Source organism: Amblyraja radiata, chromosome 15, assembly GCF_010909765.2.
Source record: "Amblyraja radiata isolate CabotCenter1 chromosome 15, sAmbRad1.1.pri, whole genome shotgun sequence".
NCBI lineage: Eukaryota > Metazoa > Chordata > Chondrichthyes > Rajiformes > Rajidae > Amblyraja > Amblyraja radiata.
This window is the reverse complement of record NC_045970.1, coordinates 27,688,965-27,710,720: the sequence shown is the minus strand read 5'-3', so window position 1 is coordinate 27,710,720 and position 21,756 is coordinate 27,688,965. Positions and strand designations below refer to the sequence as shown.

Genomic DNA, 21,756 nt, shown 5'->3' with positions numbered 1-21,756 from the left:
ACACAACTGTTACGGTCCTTTGGTATTTCTTCCCTACATTGTAGGTGGTTCAAGAAATCAGCAACATTCAAGGTGAAACTTTACCTGACGGAAATTCTGGCACCAATGACCATACCCGCACTCACGGCCAAAGGGTAAGTCAGTACCTCCTGTCTACAGTTACCAACCATTTATTGTTCGTTGTTCTTTATTATCTTTGATATGTTATTAGGAGACCTCGGGGGAGATGTCTGTGAGTGTCATACAAATCTTACATCTCTCTTTCCAACAGGAAATACTAAAAGTGTACCAAAATTAATGAAACTCTGGGTGAAAAGAAGCAAGGAACAATCATTATCATTAGAAAACAATAGTTTAGTTTAGTTTAGAGATAGAGCGGAAACAGCCCCTTTGGCCCACCAAGGCCACGCTGACCAGCGATCCATGCACATTAGCACCATCCTACATACACACTAGGGACAATTTACAATTTTACCGAAGCCAAATAAAACCTACAAACCTGTACATCTTTGGAATGTGGGTGGAAACTGAAGCACCATGAGAAAATCCACGTAGTCACAGGGAGAACGTACAGACAGCACCCATAGTTGGGATCGACCCAAGTTCTGTGGTGTTGTAAGACAGCTACTCTAACGCTGCGCCACCGTGCCGCCCTAATAGCTACATGGATTGTGATCTAGATTCAGCAAAAAATTCAGAAAATGAGAAACCACTCTCCAAGAAAGAAAAAAATGTAGGCCAATTAGTCCTGGAGTCAGAGAGCACAGAAAAGGGCCATTGGGCCAACATCTATGATGATCAAGATGCCCATCTACACCAGCACTATTTGCCCACAATTAACCCATATTTCCCTAAGTCTTTCCTATCCATATACCTGTCCAAATGTTGTTATTGCACCTGCCTCAACCACTTCCTCTGGCAGCTCGTTCCATACATGTACCAAACATAACATTGGTTTTGTGGTCTTGTGCATTATTTTAGCTGGATTCTTCAGAACGGTATTCAGGAGCATCGGAGAGTGGGAACAGTACTGACGGTGGATCTGTCCATGACGTTATTGAAACTAAGGATGGTAGGATCATTTTTTGCCCTATCAGATGAATGAATGGGATTTATCTTTATCTGTGTTGCATGGCAGCAAAGCATTAACCAAGTGAGAACACAAGCATTATCTTATTGAGAGGCGGTATATGGCACAATGGCAGCACAGTGCATCAGTAGAGCTGCTAACTCACAGTGCTAGAGACCCAGGTTTGATCCTGACTACAGGTGTTGTCTGTGCGGAGTTTGTACGTTCTCCCTGTGACCATGTGGGTTTTCTCCGGGTGCTCCAGTTACCTCCCGCATTCCAACGATGTGCAGGTTTGTAGGTTAATTGGCTTCTGTAAATTGCCCCAGGCGTGTAGGTTGAAAAAGTAGGATAACATGGAACTGGGGTGATCCATGGTTAGCATGGACTCAGTGGGCCAAAGGGCCTGTTCTTTCTTAAAAAAGAATGCTGTAACTTTCTTTAAAAAAAACAAAGAACCAAAGAGTTTCTCTTGCTTCCATCCCTTTTGTTCCAAACACATTTGGGGGGGGAAATTGTGATTTTTAAAAATACTTAAGCCACATTCAATTTTATACTTTCGTCCTCTTGTTCCATGTTTAGAGTCCAAGTTAAATAGGCTACTGCCATTGATTTTATGCACACCGTTGATGATTTAAAATCCAGATCGTGTTTCCCCCTCAGTCACATTTTCCTCCAATAAAAATATATAAATTCTCTAGTTTTCTCCTCACAACTTGATCTGTAAACTCTACCGTCAGTTTCCCTGTCTGATTTGCTAGTTGATGTCCTTTCATTTTGTGCACAACGATGGATTTGTGGGGTTTGTGTAATAAATGTACTGCCTGGGCACAGCACCAACACCAACAAACCTCATATCCCCTACGGCCCAGTGTAATTTTTCCTGCCTGTTATATAAGTACTCGCAGTGAGACTTCTCACATAGAAAGCCTGTTGGTGTATTTTCAGTTTACCGGAATAAATCTCCGGGCACCAGGAGACCAATTCTCTTTTGTTAGTTTGATTGAATATATAGCAGTAGATGATGGCTATACCTGTGGTCCAACAGATATATTGATTTAATATTAAGCAAGTGAAAGAGCAGTGTTCACTGCTAACAGGCAGCTCATTTATTATACAAACCCACAAACATCTAAAAGCATGCACAAAATGAAAAGATGTCAATTAACAGATCAGTGTGTAAAATTTATTAGAGGTCCAGCTGGTAAATTTAAGAGATCATTGCCCTTAGCAAGGAGGTCAGGAAATAAGGGGCGTAGATTTAAGTTAATAGAAAGAGTAGAGGAAATTGAGCAAAATGTTTTCGCTGAAGAGTGACACTAGACTTGAACTTGATCATTAGACTTCCTTGCATGAAGATCAGTGAGAATGGAAACTCTCTTCACATTTGGAACGTGCCAGGAAGAGCATGGGGCATGTAGGGTTGTGGACCAAGTTCTGGGAACTTCGACTCTTTAGACTTTACACTTTAGAGATACGGCCCGTTGACCTACTGAGTCTGCGCCGACCAGCGAGCACCTCATACACAAGCGCTATCCTACACACTAGGGACAAATTACAATTTACAGAAGCCAATTGACCTTCAAGCCCGCTACTCTTTAGGAAGTGGGAGGAAAGCAGAGCAACGGGGGAATGTACAAACTCCTTCCGGGCATAATTGAACTCAGGTCTCTGGAGCTGTAGGGCAGCAACTATCGCTGCACCACCGTGCCGCCCAAAAGCTCTGTTCACTCAGCATGTACGTGATGGGTTGAATGGTCTCCTTGTGCTCCATGGATTTCAATGACTCAGTGATTGTAGGAACAATGTTCCTGTAGAGTATCAACAAAGTTTAGGCTGCACAATCTTCACCTCCATCACTTCAATGGCCACAGATAAGATTCATCAGAGAAGGGAGACTGTATGCAGTGACAAAGCTCAGAAGAATGTCTCCTTTAGAATGTAACTGCAGGGCTCCTTTAAGCAAACGCCCTTGATTAGGGGGTATTTGCTACAAGGAGAGGCTGGACTAACTTAGATTGTTTACTCTGGAATGCCGGAGGTTGAGGGGAGACCTCATGGAAGTATATCAAATTATGAGAGGCAGGGATAGTGTAGACAGTCAAAACTTTTTCCCCAGGCTACAAATGTCGAAGATTGGAGGGCATAGGTTAAAGGTGAGAAGGGCAGAGTTGGAAGGAGATTTATAAGGCAAGTATTTTAAACAAGACAGTGGTGGGTGCCTGGAACGCACTGCCAGGGGTGGTGGAGGAGGGGGACATGATACTAGCATTTAAGAGGCTTTTAGATAGGCTCATGGATATGCAGGATGGAGAGAGAGAGAGTACATCATTATCATGTGTGGCTCCATTTCTGTGACTGGGGGAAGGACTTGAGCTGATGATCTGCTCCGTGATATTCTGCCCACCGTTGTACTCAGGGCCGGCGTTAAGCCGATTTGACCGATTGCTCCAAATTGGGCCCCGCGCCTAAGCGGGGCCCCGCACTAATGTTCAGTATTTCGTACGGAAATACGAATTCTCTTTGTTAAATAAAGATTTTTTTTAATTCGCCATCCCGATTTTTTTTAAACGAACATGTATAACAACCGCTGCACGGCCATCATACACAAACGATTTGTTAACTAGTGCTGTTAGCACTTCTTAACGGTAAGTACTTAACACCTTGTTATGCAATGTCATGAATCTGCATCTATCCGCATTCCTCAGTAAATGTTATAGTGTTTTGAACAAGTATTAATGACGCCGTGTTCAAAAGGGAACTGCAGATGCTGGAATATCGAAGGTACACAAAATTGCTAGGGAAACCCGCTGAGTTTCCCCAGCAATTTTGTGTACCTTTAATGACGCCGTGTTCCTTTGAATAAAATTCACGCGGCGTCATTAATACTTGTTTAAAACACAATTACATTTACTGAGGAATGTAGATCGATGACACGTTGAGAATTTCATTTAACTCACCATCATGAGTGAGGGCCCCGGACCGCGAGAAGGGGCTTCTTCCTGGTGTGCAGGTTAGTCATTCACCTACCGACCCACGTTGTGGCCAAAGATCTTATAGCGGATCTTTGGTTGTGTCTCTCTGTCTTTTGCTCACTCCCTCCCTCCCTCCCTCTTTCTCTCGCGCTCTCTCTCCCGCTCCCCATATTGTCTCTCTCTAGCTCTCCCACTCCCTCTCTATCACCCTGTCCCCTCAGCATTCCTGGAATCGTTGACGTTTTGCAGTAGACAAAAATGCTGGAGAAACCCTGCGGGTGAAGCATTCGCCTGGCCCGCTGAGTTCCTCCAGCACTCTGTGTTTTTTTGTTTGGCTCTGAAGTTGAAGGTGGCTCAGCGGGACGGGCAGCGGCTCTGGGGAGAGGGTTGTGTTTCTGGTCGAGACCCTTCTTCAGACAATCACAAGTACTCTCATCGACGCGAGTTCAGTGCGGTCTGAAGAAGGGTCTTCTCTCCAGAGTCGCTGCGCTGCCTGTCCTGCTGAGTTACTCCAGCTTTATGTCTATCTTCAATTTCAGAGAATTACAATTTCTCACGGGGGGCTTATAACGTCTCTAAACCCCTCTGGGACCCTCTGAACACGTCTAAACCCCCTCTAGCCCCCCCTATTTCCCTCTATTCCCCTCTAAACAATTGTAAACACACCTGAACCCATCTGAAGCCCTCTAAACATCTCTAAACCGTTTAAACCCCTCTAAACTAGGAGGCTGCAAGGTGACTTGGATAGGCTGGGTGAGTGGGCAAATGCATGGGAGATGCAGTATAATGTGGATAAATGTGAGGTTATCCACTTTGGTGGCAAAAACAGGAAAGTAGACTATTATCTGAATTGTGGCCGATTAGGAAAAGGGGAGATGCAACGAGATGCAACGAAAAATGCTCACGGCAGACCAAACGTGTTAAACAGAAATTGGTCAGATATTGAGCTTTACACAGTGAGAAATCATGTGAAATAATCACTGAATTTAATTTTAAATGAATGTACCTGCATGTTATACTGTTTAGTTTGGAGATACCACCAGATAGTCTGGTTGATACAACCAGATCAGTTTGGAGATACAACCAGATTAGTTTGGAGATACAACCAGATTAGTTTGGAGATACAACCAGATAGTCCACTGATTTCGCACCGACCAGCGATTTTTGTTACAGATTTGACAAATTTATTTGGCGGCCAATCAAACGCTGTCTCTAGGGGGGTTGCATCCAATCACCAACCAGCTTGCCTTAAAATTCCCGAAACTACACGAAATATAAACATACATAAATTTTTACTTTTCTAGAGTAGGGGCCCCGCCATCAGTTTTCTAATTGGGCCCCGCAATTCCTAGTACCGGCCCTGGTTGTACTGCTACTTACAGTTCCGGGGACTTGGGCTCAATACTCATGTCATGTGCAGTCTGCGTGAAGTTTGCATGTGTTATCAAAGTATATGGCTTTACCCCACGTGCTCCAGTTTCTTCCCACATTGCAAAGACATGCCAGTAGGTTAATTGGCTGCTGGAAATGATCTCTTAGCGAGGGTATGAGGCAAAAGAATCAATGAGGACTTGATAGGCGTGTGAGAGAGAATAAATTGCAGAACTACAGGGAAAGAAAAGACTGGCGGGATTGATTTTCTAGCAGCCAAGCATCTGATGAGCTGAAACGTCTCCCGCTGCATTAGAGTAAGTAATTATTCATTGACTTCTGACGTCATCAACGTCTGACCTTGATCTTTATCCCCGATCTAACAATTTCTCAAAATCAGTAGGCAGGATGGGTCAATCATGGGTTGAAGAAGATGGCTCCAATCCCAGACCTGGCCCATGTATTTTGAATCATCACAAAGTTGTTTTACGTCCAAGTACAACGTGAACAATCAAACATTTCATACCAGTAACTTTCACTGAGAAATTCCGTTACTGATTTGTTGCATAGTGCAAGTCTCTGCCTAGCTTCACAAAAGGTGTACAGAGTTCAAGAGTGGTTATTCATCATACGCAGCACCGGATGTGAACCGCAACAGTACAGTTGTTACTCGCTGCAGCTTTGCAGACACATTAGAAGCAACAAATACAGCAAAAAAATCACAATAATTGATTGGAGGCACATGGAATTGCAGATGCTGGAGATAAAGAAAGGCTCAAAGTGCTGGAGTAACTCAGCGGGTCAGGCTATGAAGATTATCATTATAAAGGTTTACAATAAATTATTAGTTACTCTAAGTAAACCAGACCGCTATATCGAAAAAATCACAGTACATAGAGAACCAAAATAATGCAAAGTCCGTAGAGGTTCTGTGCTGAGGTAGGGTTTCAGTTTAGTTTATTGTCACGTGTATTGAGGTACAATGCGAAGCTTTTTGTTACGTGCTATCACAAACCATCTTGTGGTTTGGGGTGAGCGAGGTGGTTCAAGAGCTTGATCGTAGATGGAAATAATCTGTTCTTGAACCTGGAGGCAGCGGTCCTCAAGCTGAAGAAGACACAAAGTGCTGGAGAAACTCAGCAGGTCGGGCAGCAGCTCTGAAGAACCTGGATAGGTGATGTTTCAGGTTGAGTCCATTTCTTCAGACTGGGGGGGAGGGGGGCAGAGAAAACTGAAAGGGAGGAGGGGCAGGACAAAGCCTGACAGATAATAGGGTGTTACATGTGAGGAGGGTTTTTTGACAAGCAGATGGTTTGATAAATACTAGATATGAAAAGACAGAGGTGTTGCAAATTGTGAAGCTAGAGGAAGGGATGTTGGTGGAAGGGGAGGGGGAGAAGAGAAATGGATGCACAGGGGAGAGAGTGGGGAGGGGGGGATAGTATGGGGGTATATGAGGGAAGAAGGGAGAGGTGGAGTATTATGTAGCTACCTAAAATTGAAGAATTCAATGTCTATACCATTGTGTTGTAAGCTACCCAAGCGGAATATGAAGTTTTGTTCCTCCAGTGTGTATGTGGCCTCATTCTTGCAGAAGAGGAGGCCCAGGATAGAAAGGTCACTTCCTTCTTCTCAAAGGTACTCAAGCTCCTGTACCTTTTTCCCAATGATCGCAATGGTAACGATAAGAGAGCATGGCCAGGGTGCTGTGAAGATATTAGCTGCCTATTTGAAGCATCACTTCCTGTATTTATCTTCAATGGTGGGGACGTCAGTACCCATGATGGAGCCACAAACAGGCACTGGTCCAGATGCCGTTGGCAATGTTTCAGATGAAGCTCGTCCCCCATCCACAGCACGTGTTCCACATCCTGCCTGATTCAGGTCGGACAAAATATTTCATTCACTGTATTCTTTGCAGTGGACTCCTCCATCACATCTGTTCATAGAATCGCACGTTAAAATTATTTTTGATATATTTGAGACAGAAATAAAGAACTCATAGAAAGATCCAAAAATAGAGGGGAGTAATTGAGCTCATTGTAATAAGTTACCTAATTAGCAGAGATATCCAATTGCAGGCACCTTGCGTTTTACATTTGCTTGATTTATGCGTTTTTAGAATAACACATTGACAAATTACTTCTGAAGATTAATTAACGCGCTCCTATTTTTGGAATAACACACTCATATTTATGCCTGGCAGCATCGTTACGTAGACACCTGGCATATGTTTGGTTTACGTGCTTTTTGATTTACGCTCTATTTTTCAAGCTTGCAATCCCACATAAAACGTGAGGTGTCTAGAGTCAACTGTGTTACTCTTTTTACATTGTTTTCAAATCTTTCCTTTTCATTTTCTTTATTCAGTCCTCTCTCAAACACTGCCTTCCACATGCCAGCAGTTTGAACTATTTATTTCTTAAATCACACCTGTGGTTCTTCTAATTATCTTAAATCTATGTTTACTGTGGCACAGCTGAAACTTCAAAAAATTTTAATTAACATTTCTTTGAGATAACTTCTCGTAAACCATTTTAGTTTATGCAGTTCATGATTATGAAACCATTTAAAACTTTTATTGATTGTCCTGAAAAAATAGTGCAAAGTTAGTCCTGATACTCCAGCCTGTGAATAATTCATGGACATTTTGCAGACACAACATTATGGAAAATCTTTGGACCGTTCAATTTTATGTAGATGTTTGTAGTTCTTAGTTTAGTTTAGTTTAGTTTATTGTCACATGGACCGAGGTACAGTGGAAAACTTTTGTTGCTTGCTAACCAGTCAGCGGAAAGACTATACATGATTACAATCGAGCCATCCACAGCATACAGATGCATGATAAAGGGAATGTTTAGTGTAAGATAAAGTGCAGTAAAGTCTAATTAAAGAGTCCACGGATCTCCAATGAGATCGATGATAGGTCAGGACCGCTCTCTAGTTGTTGATAGGATGGTTCCGTTGCCTGACAGAAGCATTTTCACACATCTGTACCTCTTGTCTGATGAGAGAGAGGAGAAGAGGGAGTGAGACTCATCCTTGATTATGCTGGTGGCCTTGCCGAGGCAGCGTGGAGTGTAAAAAGTTAAAATAATACAGAGAGTTTTACATTTGCATCGTCATCAGGTGTAAGAAGATCATTCTAGATGACCAGTCATGATCATATTGAATGGCGGTGCTGGCTCGGAGGGCCGAATGGCCTTCTCCGGCACCTACATTCTATGTTTCTATGTTTAAGAGGGCCCTTTCGAGACCATACCACCCTGTATCAGCGACTGTAGATTGTGATCTCTGATACTAAAGATGCCGAGTGACTAACGTGTGGATCAAAGCCAATCCAGTTATGTTTGGCTGCGATGGTATAACTTTGTATCATTTTCTCAACTTGCATTAAGTTTTGTCCCACAGTTTGAAAAAGAACCAATTTGGCATAAACACTGTGTTTTTTTTAATTTTCGAAAAAATGACATTACATTCGTGTTTCAGAAAATTCCAGAACAAGAAAGAAAAGTAACAAAGGAACCGTCAAGTACACTGATCAGAGAGACAGCTCATTTCAACGTTTACGTCACCTTCTGTGTTTCAACATTGCTTACAAATTCCACCCTAAAGCAACTAATTGGGAACACAGTGTCTCATTGTTCAGTAATCTTTATTCAAGTGTAAGTCTGTTCTACAGTGCCCTCCATAATGTTTGGGACAAAGACCCATCATTTATCTATTTGCCTATGTACTCCACAATTTGAAATTTGTAATAGAAAAAAATCACATGTGGTAAAAGTGCACATTGTCAGATTTTAATAAAGGCCAGTTTTATACATTGTGGTTTCACCATGTAGAAGTTACAGCAGTGTTTATACACACAAAGTCCCCCCATGTCAGGGCACCATAATGTTTGGGACACAGCAATGTCGTAAGTTTAGTATTTTGTTGCATATCCTTTGCATGCAATGACTGCTTGAAGTCTATGATTCATGGACATCACTAGTTGCTGGGTGTCTTCTCTGGTGATGCTCTGCCAGGTCTGTATTACAGCCATCTTTAGCTTAAGCTTGTTTTGGGGGCAATTACCCTTCAATTTTCTCTCCAGCATATAAAAGGCATGCTCAATTGGGTTCAGATCGGGTGATTGACTTGGCCACTCAAGAATTTAGCTTTTTTTCCCCTTGAAAAACTCCTTTGTTGCTTTAGCAGTGTGTTTGGGATCATTGTCTTGCTGTAGAATTAACTGCCGGCCAATGAGTTTTGAGACATTTGTTTCATTATGCTACTACCATCAGCAGTTGTATCATCAATGAAGATAAGTGAGCCAGTACCTTCAGCAGCCATACATGCCCAGGCCATAACACCCCCACCACCGTGTTTCACAGATGAGGTGATATGACAATAGACAATAGGTGCAGGAGTAGGCCATTCTGCCCTTTGAGCCAGCACCACCATTCAATGTGATCTTGGCTGAGCATCCCCAATCAGTACCCCCTGACTCCACTATCCTTAAGAGCCCTATCTAGCTATCCAGAGAACTGGCCTCCGCCGGCCTCTGAGGCAGAGAATTCCACAAACTCACAACTGTCTGTGAGAAAAATTGTTTTCTTTGGATCTTGGGCAGTTCCTTCTCTCCTCCATACTTTGCTCTTGCCATCACTCTGATATCAGTTAATCTTCATCTCACCTGTCCACAAGACCTTTTTCCAGAACTGTGCTTGCTCTTTTAAGTACTTATTGGCAAACTGTAACCTGGCCATCCTATTTTTGCGGCTAGCCAGTGGTTTGCATCTTGCAGTGTAGCCTCTGTATTTCTGTTCATTAAGTCTTCTGCGGACAATGATCATTGACAAATCCACACCTGACTCCTGAAGAATGTTTCTGATCTGCCGGACAGGTGTTTGGGGATTTTTCTTTATTATAGAGAGAATTCTTCTGTCATCAGTTGTGGGGTCTTCCTTGGCCTGCCAGACTCTTTGCGATTAGTAAGCTCACCAGTGCTAGATTTTTTCTTAATGATGTACCAAACAGTTGATTTTGGTAAGCCTAATGTTTGGCTGATGTCTCTAACAGTTGTATTCTTGTTTCTCAGTCTCATAATGGCTTCTTTGACTTTCATTGGCACAACTTTTTGGTCCTCATGTTGATAAACAGCAATAAAAGTTTCCAAAGGTGATGGAAAGACTGGGGGAAAGACTAGGTGCTCAGAGCTCTCTTATACCTGCATTAAGGAGGCAATTAAACACACCTGAGCAATTTCAAACACCTGTGAAGCCATGTGTCCCAAATATTATGGTGCCCTGAAAAGGGGGGGACAATGTATAAACACGGCTTTAATTTCTACATGGTGAAACCAAAATGTATAAAAATACCCTTTAATAAAATCAGACAATGTGCACTTTAACTACATGTGATATTTTCTATTACAAATCTCGAATAGTGGTGTACAGAGGCAAATAAATAAATGATGGGTCTTTGTCCCAAACATTATGGAGGGCACTGTAAGTGCCAAAATTGATATGTTTAGGTTTTAGGGATTTTTAGGTAAACTGTTCCACTGCAGCTACAACACTAGCAGCAACCCAATGAAGTTGAAAATGCTGAAAGATGTTTGTAGAGTCATAGATTCTTACAACAAGGAAACAGGCTCCTCGGCCCAACTTGCCCACACCGACCAACATGTCCCATCTACACCAGTCCTACTTCCTTGCATTTGGCTCATATCCCTCTAAGATGAAAAAACGAACAGACTGCCGGCGGAGCTGCCATCGTACGGCGCCCCTGGTGGGAGTTGATGATCACCCAAGGTGACACTAACTTGGACATTTTCTTTCTTGGCTAGTGAAAAAGAAATCAAGCATCGGGGATCTCAAAACTGCAGGTCTCAAGCTGAGTAGTTTTATGAATCTCGGGAAAAAGAAACCCATATCTGTGGAAATTCCAATTAACAATAAGAAGAATGTTCAAGCCTCAGGTAAGATTTTTGCGGTTTCCCTCTGGGATGTAGTGACGCTGCCACCTGGTGGCACTTTATTTTAATTTATTATCAGGAGAAACCCAGACACAGAGCTTTGAGCATCTATCAATGTGAATGCCTTGGATGGAAGAGGACACGAGGTTCAAATTCAGATTAGATTATTCTCATATACACCAGGATACAATGAAATTACATGTTTGCATGAGGCTCATAGAGTAAACAGTATATCGTAATATGGCAATATATACAACAGCGAATGCAAAACAACAGAATGGTGCAAAGATTGTAGTGCAATTTGAAGGAGTGCGAATAAAACTATTGAAGGACAATAACAGAATAACTGAATGTTGGTGTTAAGAGTAAGAGTACACAGTAGCACCTCCGTGAAAATGTGCAAGAGAGATAACATTTTTCAGGAGTCTGAAAGCAGTGGGGAAGAAGCTGTTCTTAAATCTGGACATCCGGGCTTTCAAGCTCCCGTACCTTCTCTTCAAAAGCTAGAGAGAAATGGGAATGGCCAGGCTGGCTGGCAAGCATCATTGATGATACTTCCAGCCTTGCTCATGCAATGGATAATGAAGATGGACTGGATGGAAGGAAGTGACGAGCCTTTGATGGACTGGACTCTGCAGCTTCAGGCAGACGAGAGTAGAGTAGTTGTCATACCAGGCTGAGATGCATCCCATCCTGATACTTTCTGTAACACATCTATAGAAGTTTGAGGGAATCCTTGTGGCTATGCTGAAGCTTCTCAGAAAGTAAGAAAGTAAATGTGCTGGTAGATTTTCTTGATCAGTTTATCAGTACAAAAGGGACCAGGTTAAGTTATTCAATTGATTTCTCCCATTTTCATCTATTGAGAGCCCAAGGATGTGCAGTTCAGAGAATAAAATAAGTTGACTCTCCTTCGGTCATCGAAGATGTCTTGCTTCCGTTCCAGATCAGTGTACTCTGAAGGTGCTGTTGAGCGCAATGTAGGGCCCACAGACTTTACCACAGATAGGGCTGTTAGTGAGGCAGGCACAAGGGTGTTTGCTCCCACCAGTGGATCTCGAGATTTGCAGTGCCGTCTCATAAGCTGCTTTTCCATTTTGAGCAGTTATGAACCAAGAATCCCATGAGTCAGTGGGGATGTAACACTCAAGGAGACCTTGAGAACTTCCTTGAATCACTCCTTCTGCCCGCCTGGTAATTTAGTGTTGTGACAGAGTGTAGAACCAAATGTCTGCTTTGAGTGTGTAGTGGTAGACATGTAACAAATAGAATGGCAGTATTACAATCATTTCACAAGTTTGGTCTAAAATGCTGAATGGATCATGATGTAGGACAGATAAAATTAGAAATTACTGAAAATAAAGACTTAGTCCCTTCTATGGACCATGTACTTCCTGCACCAACGATATGAACTGATCTAAACCAAGAACAGGCAACTATAACAAAGTCTATAATCCCCAGTATTAATTCCCAGAAATGTACATTCCCAGATATTTTTATGGTCTGAGCAAGGGCAAATATCTGGCGAGGAATGGAGTTAAAGATTAGAAGGATAAACACAGACATAATTAACATGATGATATTCCACTGAGGATAGATACCAGGAACTGCAGATGCAAAAGGACACAAAGTGCCGGAATAACTCAGTAACTCAGCACCTCAGAAGGGTCGCGACCCAACACGCCACCTATCCATGTTCTCCAGAGATGCTGCCTGACCTGCTGAAATATTCCACTGAGTGTCTGTAACTATCCGTGTCTGGAACTTTCATTCCAATTCCTAACCAAAACTTCAGTTTAATTTGCGTGTTAAAAATATAGTATTAAATATATAATACATAAAAAATATGTATTATGTGAAAGAAAAGGAGATTCTTATGATTCAAATGAACAATGATGAGAGCAGAGGGGAGAAGAGAGAATCTTCACAAAATAAATATTTAAGGCCAAATCATAGGTAAGGTCGTCTGGCAATGGGAAGTCCAGATGACAAAAGCACTGATCCAGTGAGGAAATTAAAACAATAAAGAAAGATTGCCTGCATGGGTGTTAAGGAGCCGATGATTCTGTTTTTCCTCTCCTTATCTTTTCTCACACCTTAAAGTGGGTGTAAATTAAGACTGTGTGGTCAGCATAAAGTGCCCAATAATAAAATTAGTGAACGTTCACAGCAGTAAACAAATGACCCCTGCAGATGTTAGGCAAAGCTACGGAAGATAAATGGCAGAGTCAGTGCTAACTACACAGGGCTGTCGGAGGGATTAATTACTGTTGAATTGTTGTTTATTTACGTTGGGTGAATGATATATACAGATTTGCATTCTTTTTGACAGGATATTTGAATGTGTTTATGAACAGCCAATGGCGCACACGTTGGTGTCAAGTTAAAAATGGACTTATTTATTTCTACCAAGACAAGGGCAAAAACAAATCAGTTCAACATCCTCTGAGCCTGGATGGCTGTGAGGTTATCCCTGACTCTACACCAGAGCATTTATATTCATTTCGCATTGTACAAGACGGCGAGGAAATAGCTTCTCTGGAGGTAACTTTAACTCTGTCCAGTTGTGAGTGTTGTCAGTCCAATTCAAAGTGAAGTTTATAGAATCATTGCATATTTACAATGCAGAAGACCATTTGGTCCATCATGTTCATTAGTCCAAAACAAGTTCACCAGATTGGAAGCTCTACAAATGAAGGTACTGTCTGAGTGTGCTGTGACTCTCTGCTTCTGCAAATCATTTCTGCAATACCTTCCATACTCATATCTAATTGTTTTTCTTTACCAATTGCTTTATATGCCTCTGGTTAGGAAATCTAGCCCTTCCTATTTATCCTGGGCCTTCATTATTTATACCCCATTAAAATCTCATTTTGGCTGTCTTTGTTCTGAAGAAAGCCAATCCTGGCTTCTATGTGCTTTTCTCACTGTTTCTGTTCCAACAACATCTTCATACCTTTACTCGGCAGCACCTCCAGCAGAATCACAGCTTTCCTGTAAGAACATGAGAAACAGGAGCTGGAATAGACCATTCCATGTCTTGTGCCTGCTCTTCCCAATCAATAAGATAATGGCTGATCCACTCTTGATCTCAACAACATTTTCCTACTCACTCCTCATGCCCATTAACCCCCTTCCAGTTCAATTGTCTGTCAGTACCTGCCATATAGATTCATTTAGTTATTTAGCACGGAATCTGGCCCTTCAGCACAACTTGTCCATGCGAACCAAGATGCCTATCTAAAGTAATCCCATTTGCCTGCATTGGGCCCATACCACTCAAAATCTTTTTTGTCCATGCACCGGCCCAAATGTTTTTTAAAATGTTGTAATCACCTCTGCCTCGAATAATTTGATTGACTTTAGATCTATACCTTTCTGTGATGGAATATCCTGAAGATTGACAAGTATAAGATAAGAAAATTGTTCCTCAGTATTAATTGGGTAACCCCTTATTCTGAAACTATCTCCTCTCGATCTCGATACTCTAAATTAGGGAAATGTTCTCTCAGCATCAAACTCATCAGTTTCCCACAGAATCTTGAGAGTCACAATGAGATCACTTGCCATTCCTTCTAATTCCAAGCAGTATGGGTCCACTGAGCTCAATCTTTCCTTATATGTCAACCCTTTCATCCAGGAGTTAACCTACTGAATCCTCTTTGCACTACATCCAGTGCAAGAATATCCTTCCTTGACTGTGCTAGCTGAAATTCTACGTCATCCAAGAAGCTGTGTCATCAACATCTTTAAGTTGCAACAAAATCAACATTTTTAGGTTGCAGAAAAACCTCGCCATTTTAGACACCATCTCCCTTATAATGAAGGCCAACATTCCATTGGTCATAAGGCGTGGGTGTTGTTGGATATGCCAGCATTTATTGTCCATCTCTAAAGGCCCTGAATTGAGGAGACATTTGAGTCAACCATATTGATGATTCTGGTGTTAACGCTGGGGCCACTTTTGGTAAAAAGGCAGATTTCTTTCTCAGAGAGGCATCCCCAGATTGACGTTTAGAACGATCCCGAAGTTTACCATCAATAAGGGTAGAGTTTATTTTTTAGACTTTAGACTTTGGAGATACAGCATGGAGACAGGCCCTCTGGTCAACCAAATCCTCGCCAGCCAACGATCAGCCCATTCACAAGCACCATCCTACGCACTTGGGACAATTTTTATTATTTTACCACAGCCAATTAGCATACAAACCAGAGTGAGGGACGAAACCAGAGCAGCCGGGGAAAACAAGCATGGCTACAGGGTGATCGTACAAACTCTGGACAGACAGTACCTGTAGTCAGGATCGAACCTGGCTCTCAATTCAAATTCCTGAAATTGATTTACTGTATGTCTCTGGATCAGTTTGCTAAAACTCTGACTGATAATCCACTCATTTGTATGCTGACAAATCTTTTGTTTGTTCATCCTGTATTCCGACTCTATGTGAATGATCTACAGTATATTGAAGACAGTTATTGGGTGTGTAGATGTTTATGATAGAGCATTAATTATTAATATCTGTCTTCACTGTTGTTTCAATGCATGATCATTTATTATACTATTGAAGATAATCAACCGGTGAAAATACTAGTAAGATAGATATGAGAATAAAAAGAAAGCAACACTCATAATATAAATTGTGCTCAATGCTTACAAATATCATAATTTTGATCAATTCATGACATTAAATAAAAACAGAGCTTGTGTAACACATATGCATGCTCCCTGGGCCAGGCTAATGCAGAAGGGATGCTTAGATTTGTCCCACAATATATCCTAAAGTCCACATTCTTGTACTTGCCGTGTAACATAGTTATAAAGAGGTCATAATGAAGAGAGACGGGACAAAATGTGAAATGGAAAGAATTCAGACATGATGAAAACGCTCATTTCTTTTTGTAGGCCAAGTCTTCGGAAGAGATGGGTTACTGGCTGGGCCTTCTGCTGGCAGAATCAGGATCCAAGACTGACCCTGAAGAGTTTGCTTATGACTATGTAGATGCTGACCGTGTGTCGTGTATAGTGCATGCAGCTAAACAATCCTTATAGTAAGTGAAACATTCTGTTTGGAAACATGGTGGTTTTGCAAAACATACACTGTCTGTTGGATACCATCTTATGAAGAGTTAAGAATCCATCGATTGGAATTCTCTTCTGGGGCTGTTATTGTTCTAGAAAGTGGGCGTCATGGTGGCGCAGCGGTAGAGTTGCTGCCTTACAAGCACTTGCAGAACTGGAGACCCTTAATTCACTCAGGATCAATGATGGTTAAATTAAGAAGAACATTAGTTAAAAATGGAGGAAGCTCACATTACTAAAATCAATGAAGAGGCAAAATACAAGAACCAACTTTAGAGGTCATCATATTTTATTTTTCCATAAATACCCAATGACGTGACCTCCACGGCCGTCTGTGGCAAAGATTCCCACAGATTCACCACTATCTGATTAAAGAAATTCCTCCTCATCTCTTTCTAAAGGTACGTCCTTTTATTCTGAGGCTGTGCCCATAGGTCCTAGACTCTCCCACTGCAGTCAGTTACTTCATTTGACCCAATTTTAGGTGGTAAATTTTCACAATAATGCTGGATGTTTTTGATAGAAATATTAAATTGCTGAAAATTAAAGAAAAATTTTGTAAAGTGTGAGAAGGACAATTATTAATAATAAACGTCTTAAATAACCTATTTCACTCTAGTTTACTACAGCAGAGATACTCTGAGCCAAACACGTACATTGATGATTTGCCTGTGGTGCAGAACCAGTCAGAAGATCTGTATGATGATGTGGATGTACCAGAATCTGTGGTAGGAACAACTTCTTTCTTTTTAATTACATCTCATAAGTTGAGCAGAATGCATATGTTGCATCATTGGTCTTAAAGTTTCCACAGCAGAGCGGTGGATTTATATAAAACAAAATCTGCTATATTTTTATGAGCAAATCCCAACCCTGAAACTGGCCATGCCATAGCATTAACAAAAGGAAAACAGAATTAATTACAGTGTAGCGGTAGAGCCACTACCTCACAACACCAGAGTCGCGTGTTTGATCGTGACTACAGTTGCTGGCGGTGTACGTTCTCCCCGTGATCACGTGGGTTTTCCCTGGGTGCTCTGGTTTCCTCCCACAATCCAAAGATGTCCAGGTTTGTAGGTTATTTGGCTTTGGTACAAATTGTAAATTGTCCCTAGTGTATAGGATGGTGCTGGTGTACGGGGATCGCTGGTTGGCATGGGCTCAGTGGGCTGAAGGGCCTGTTTCCACACAGTATCTCTAAACCAAAGTAAAAAACTAATATCATCAGCGGTTGGGGGAATATCAAACTTCCATCTGCAAGCAAGTAAAGTTGGATTGGTTAGAACTAAATCTGGCTCTGAGGATCAAGAATATCATTACGTAAAGTGGTAGGTTTGCCACAGCAAACATTAGTAGTTTCTTCTTTGTGGTAAAGCTGATATTGTATAATGTTTTTTATACAGGAAGATAAAACTAATGAGGATCAATGCGATGGGGAAGATCAAACAAGAGTTTATTTGGACCTTTCCCCTGTAAAGTCATTTCTCCACTCAAGTAACAACAAGGCACCACCATCTAATGTGCAATTAAATGCATCAAACAATGACAACGGAAAAGGAGCTTTGAATGTTTCACAAGTAAATGACAAGGATTCGGCCATTGATTCTGATTCTGGGATCATTCCAAAGGTTTCAGAGAGTAGTGTCAAGGTAAATTAATAACCATACTATATTGTATACTGGCCCATAATTTGCAGTGGTAATTGTATTGGTATGCATCGATTTATTATTGTTCTGTGTACCAAGCTACAGAGAAATTCTTCATTCTGCATTGCTCTCTGGGTAGATCATACCATAAATAAGTACTATAGGATGTGCAAAAGAGAAAATAAACAGAGTGCAGAATATAATGTGACAGCTACAGAGAAAGTGCAGATAGCCAATTGTGCAAGTGTCACAACGAGGTAGATTGGAAGATGCTTTCATAACATATGAGAGTCCATTTAAGAATCTTATACTGGTCCACGACCAATATTCCGGCACCCTCGGTTCCAGAGCCATTCTGGATTATCCATTTTGCCAAACCAACAGAGGTCACGATCCCTGAGTGGAGTTGAACATTACCAGATATCCCGCTTCGGCCACCGAAGTGACCGAGATACCGGCCCGCAAAGTCGGCCTCAGAAGTCGGCTGTGGGAATGGATCTGCCGGCTCCAGCTCCGTCGGGGCAAAATCAAACTGCCGATAGGCGCGGAAATCCCACTGCGGTTGAAAATAATAATAATAATAATAATAATAAATTTTATTTTTGGGCGCCTTTCAAAAATAATAAAACATATAATCGGAATAAAATAAATAATAAAGACATCACCAAAACACAAATTGAAAACAGAATTCAATCCAAAGACAAAAAATCAAAAACACAATGAGAAGAGAGAGCAGCGGCAGCTAAAGCGTGCCAGCGTCCACTCTCCCTTCCGACAGCCATATTGGACACAGACTTACATGTTTACTTACACACAAAAAAATCATCCCCCCCCCCAATGGTTACCACTGTGGGGGAAGGCACAATGTCCAGTCCCCATCCCCAGTTCACCCAAAGTCAGGCCTATTAAGGCCACCGCTATTGCCTCTACGGAGGCCCGATGTTCCTGGCCGTTCTCACCGGGTGGTGATGCCCCGGCGTCGGGAGAGTCCTCTCAGCGGCTGGGCCACCTGGAACGGCCGCTTCCTGACTGGGGACCGCGGCTTCCGAAGCCGACAAGGCCGCGCCCTTGGAGCTCCCAGGCTCCCGATGTTAGAGTCGGCGCCGCCCGCTCCGCAGATCCGCAGCCCGGAGGTGTTGATCTCGGCGGTCACAGCTCACCGGAGTTCCAGCGCGTCGATCCAGCGCGGCGACCCAGGCAAGGCATCGCCCGCTCCGCTCCGCGATAGCGCCCCAGCGCTGTGCCGCCACCGAAGCCGAGGTGTTGGGCGGTCCCCACCAGGAAACGGCGCTCCACAGTGGTAAGCCACGAGGACGGGTCGATGGGGCAGCCCGGAGAAAAAGCTGCCTCACCGACCAGGTAGGGACCTAGAAGTATAATTACCTCCTCCCCCGACATTAAAAAGTCCATTCTCCAACAGACAAAGGACAGGACTTACTAAAACTCCAAAAAAAAAGTGAGCTAAACGGACGGCTGCTGGTTAGCAGCCGTTCCCCAAGATGGCTCCTCCTCCTCCTTACCCGGCCTAGGTGCCATGTTTTTGCGAGAACATCCGGGTGTTTCAAGTGCGCTCTCGTGATTTTGTCCAGATTAAAGTAGGCGCCGGGGCATCAGTTACCAGAAAATCGGTGGTGGACCTGTATTGGAAGGAAACGAGCTGCTCTTGAATCTGATCATATGTAAGCTGTGGTGTGGGCGAGGAGAGAAGAAGGAATGACCAGGCTGAGAGGGATCCTTGGGAAATGTTGATTCCTTTCCAGAGGAAGCATAAACAGTGGATTAAGTCAATGGGAAAGGAGGCTGTTTACATTGCAGTTTCTTGCGGTTCTGAACCATTGCCATAGGATGCTTTCTACGGTGCATCTGTAGAAAGTGGAAAAGGTCATTGGGGACTTGCTGAATTATCAGAGTAGGTAGATGTGTGGTGCGATTTCTTGGGCATATCGATGGTACTAGATCAAATTAGTGGTGATATTTATACCTAGGAAAGATAATGATGCATTATTGAATTGAAGGAAGCTGCTCACAATGACTTAGCACTCTTGGTGACACGGACATCCCCTATTCTAAAGCGATTTGTAGCCTAGTGCCATTTGTTGGAGATCCAGAGTGTCCAAGTACAGTGATGTAATTATACGTTGATCAACTACTATAGTTGCAAAATTCTATAAGTAGATTAGAAAGTAAGGTATTCAAAACTATCCATCTTTATCCCTTCCTCCCGCTTCACATTTTGTGCATCTTCTCTCTTTATCTCACAGCCCGTTGTCTTCTTCCCATCTCTAGCCTTTGACCACCCATCTGCCATCAAACCCCCTTCACCAATATCTACCTATCACTTGCCAGGGCCCCCACCTCTCTATCAGCTTCCCCCCCCCCCCCCCCCCCCCCCCCCCCCCCCCACCCTCCACCTCCAATCAGTCTGAAGAAAGGTCCTGATCCAAAACATCACCTGACCCTGCTTCTCCAGAGATGCCGCCTGACCCACTGAGATACTCCAGCAATTTGTATCTTCCTTTGTAAACCAGTATCTGCAGTTACTGTGTCTAAAGTATCCTGAAGTTGGCTTCAAAACTTTTAGACATGTAGAAAAGAACTGCAAATGCTGGTTTATACCAAAGATAGACACAAATTTCTAAGCAGGTCAGGCAGCATCTCTGGAGAAAAAGGATGGGTGACGGTTTGGGTCAGAACCCTTCGTCAGACTGAAAGTAGAGAGGAGGGAACTAGAGATAGGAGAAGGGCCAGCAACAGATGACCAAAGCAGGGTGAAGCCCACTGTAGGTTAGGGATGAAGTGATAACGAAGGGATACAAGGAAGCAAACAGGTGAACTAGATGGATGACTAGGATGGGGGAGGGGTGGGGAGAGAGGGAATGCAGTGGTTACTTACAATTAGAGAAATCAAGAATGATACTGCTAGGTTGAAAGCTGCCCAAGCAAAATATGAGGTGTTGTTCCTCCAATTAGCATGTGGCCTCACTCTGCCAGTGAAGGAGGCCCAGGACATAAAGGTCAGTTTGGGAATGGGAAGGGCAGTTAAAATGTTTGGCAACTGGGAGATCGTGTAGGCCAAGACGGACTGAGCGTAACTTCCAAAACTTTTAAATCAGTAATTAACTATTTCACCACAGCATGCTTGTATATATCCATTGATTTGTCTTGTGTACTTTGAGTGTTTTTTCACATCTTTTTACCTGGAGGCTGAAGACGGAATGCAAGCCTTCAACTATAAATATTTTCACCCTGCCTCAGTGTAGAGAGGGTTTTCAAAGGCAAAACATGCTATGAGCAATGTTCGTTTACAGAGTTTTCACTGTCTGCAATTAGTGAATCACTTTGAGGTGATGGGTCTCTCCCATCAAAGCTTCTTTATTCTTCTCATTCTTCTTGCCAAATAAAAAGCTGGAAAGGAGCTTTTATTTCATACAAGCAAACCGTTTGTAAAACAAATGTGCCTTTGTATATTAAACTCTTAGAAAAATCATTGACACGGGAGTGAATGTAAGCAACTGTTGTCATGTGCAAGCAACAATTGGACAAACTGTGGCTGTACATCGTGTGTAGGAAGGACCTGCAGATCTGGTTTATACTGAAGATAAACACAAAGTGCTCAAGTAACTGCGGGCCAGGCAGCATCTCTGGAGAATAAGGAT

General features: G+C 42.6%; 1 protein-coding gene across 2 annotated transcripts in view; it reads left to right on the top strand.

Annotated features, from left to right (window-relative positions):
• Positions 1–21,756, top strand: part of afap1l2 (actin filament associated protein 1 like 2) — a 203,936-nt gene that overhangs the window by 169,790 nt on the left and 12,390 nt on the right. For both annotated transcript variants that reach the window (XM_033033925.1, XM_033033924.1), the window contains exons 8-14: positions 45–134; positions 982–1,072; positions 11,246–11,377; positions 13,707–13,918; positions 16,278–16,423; positions 17,074–17,182; positions 17,858–18,103. In XM_033033925.1, coding sequence (XP_032889816.1) covers positions 45–134; positions 982–1,072; positions 11,246–11,377; positions 13,707–13,918; positions 16,278–16,423; positions 17,074–17,182; positions 17,858–18,103 — 1,026 coding nt within the window. The remainder of the gene's footprint in view (positions 1–44; positions 135–981; positions 1,073–11,245; positions 11,378–13,706; positions 13,919–16,277; positions 16,424–17,073; positions 17,183–17,857; positions 18,104–21,756) is intronic.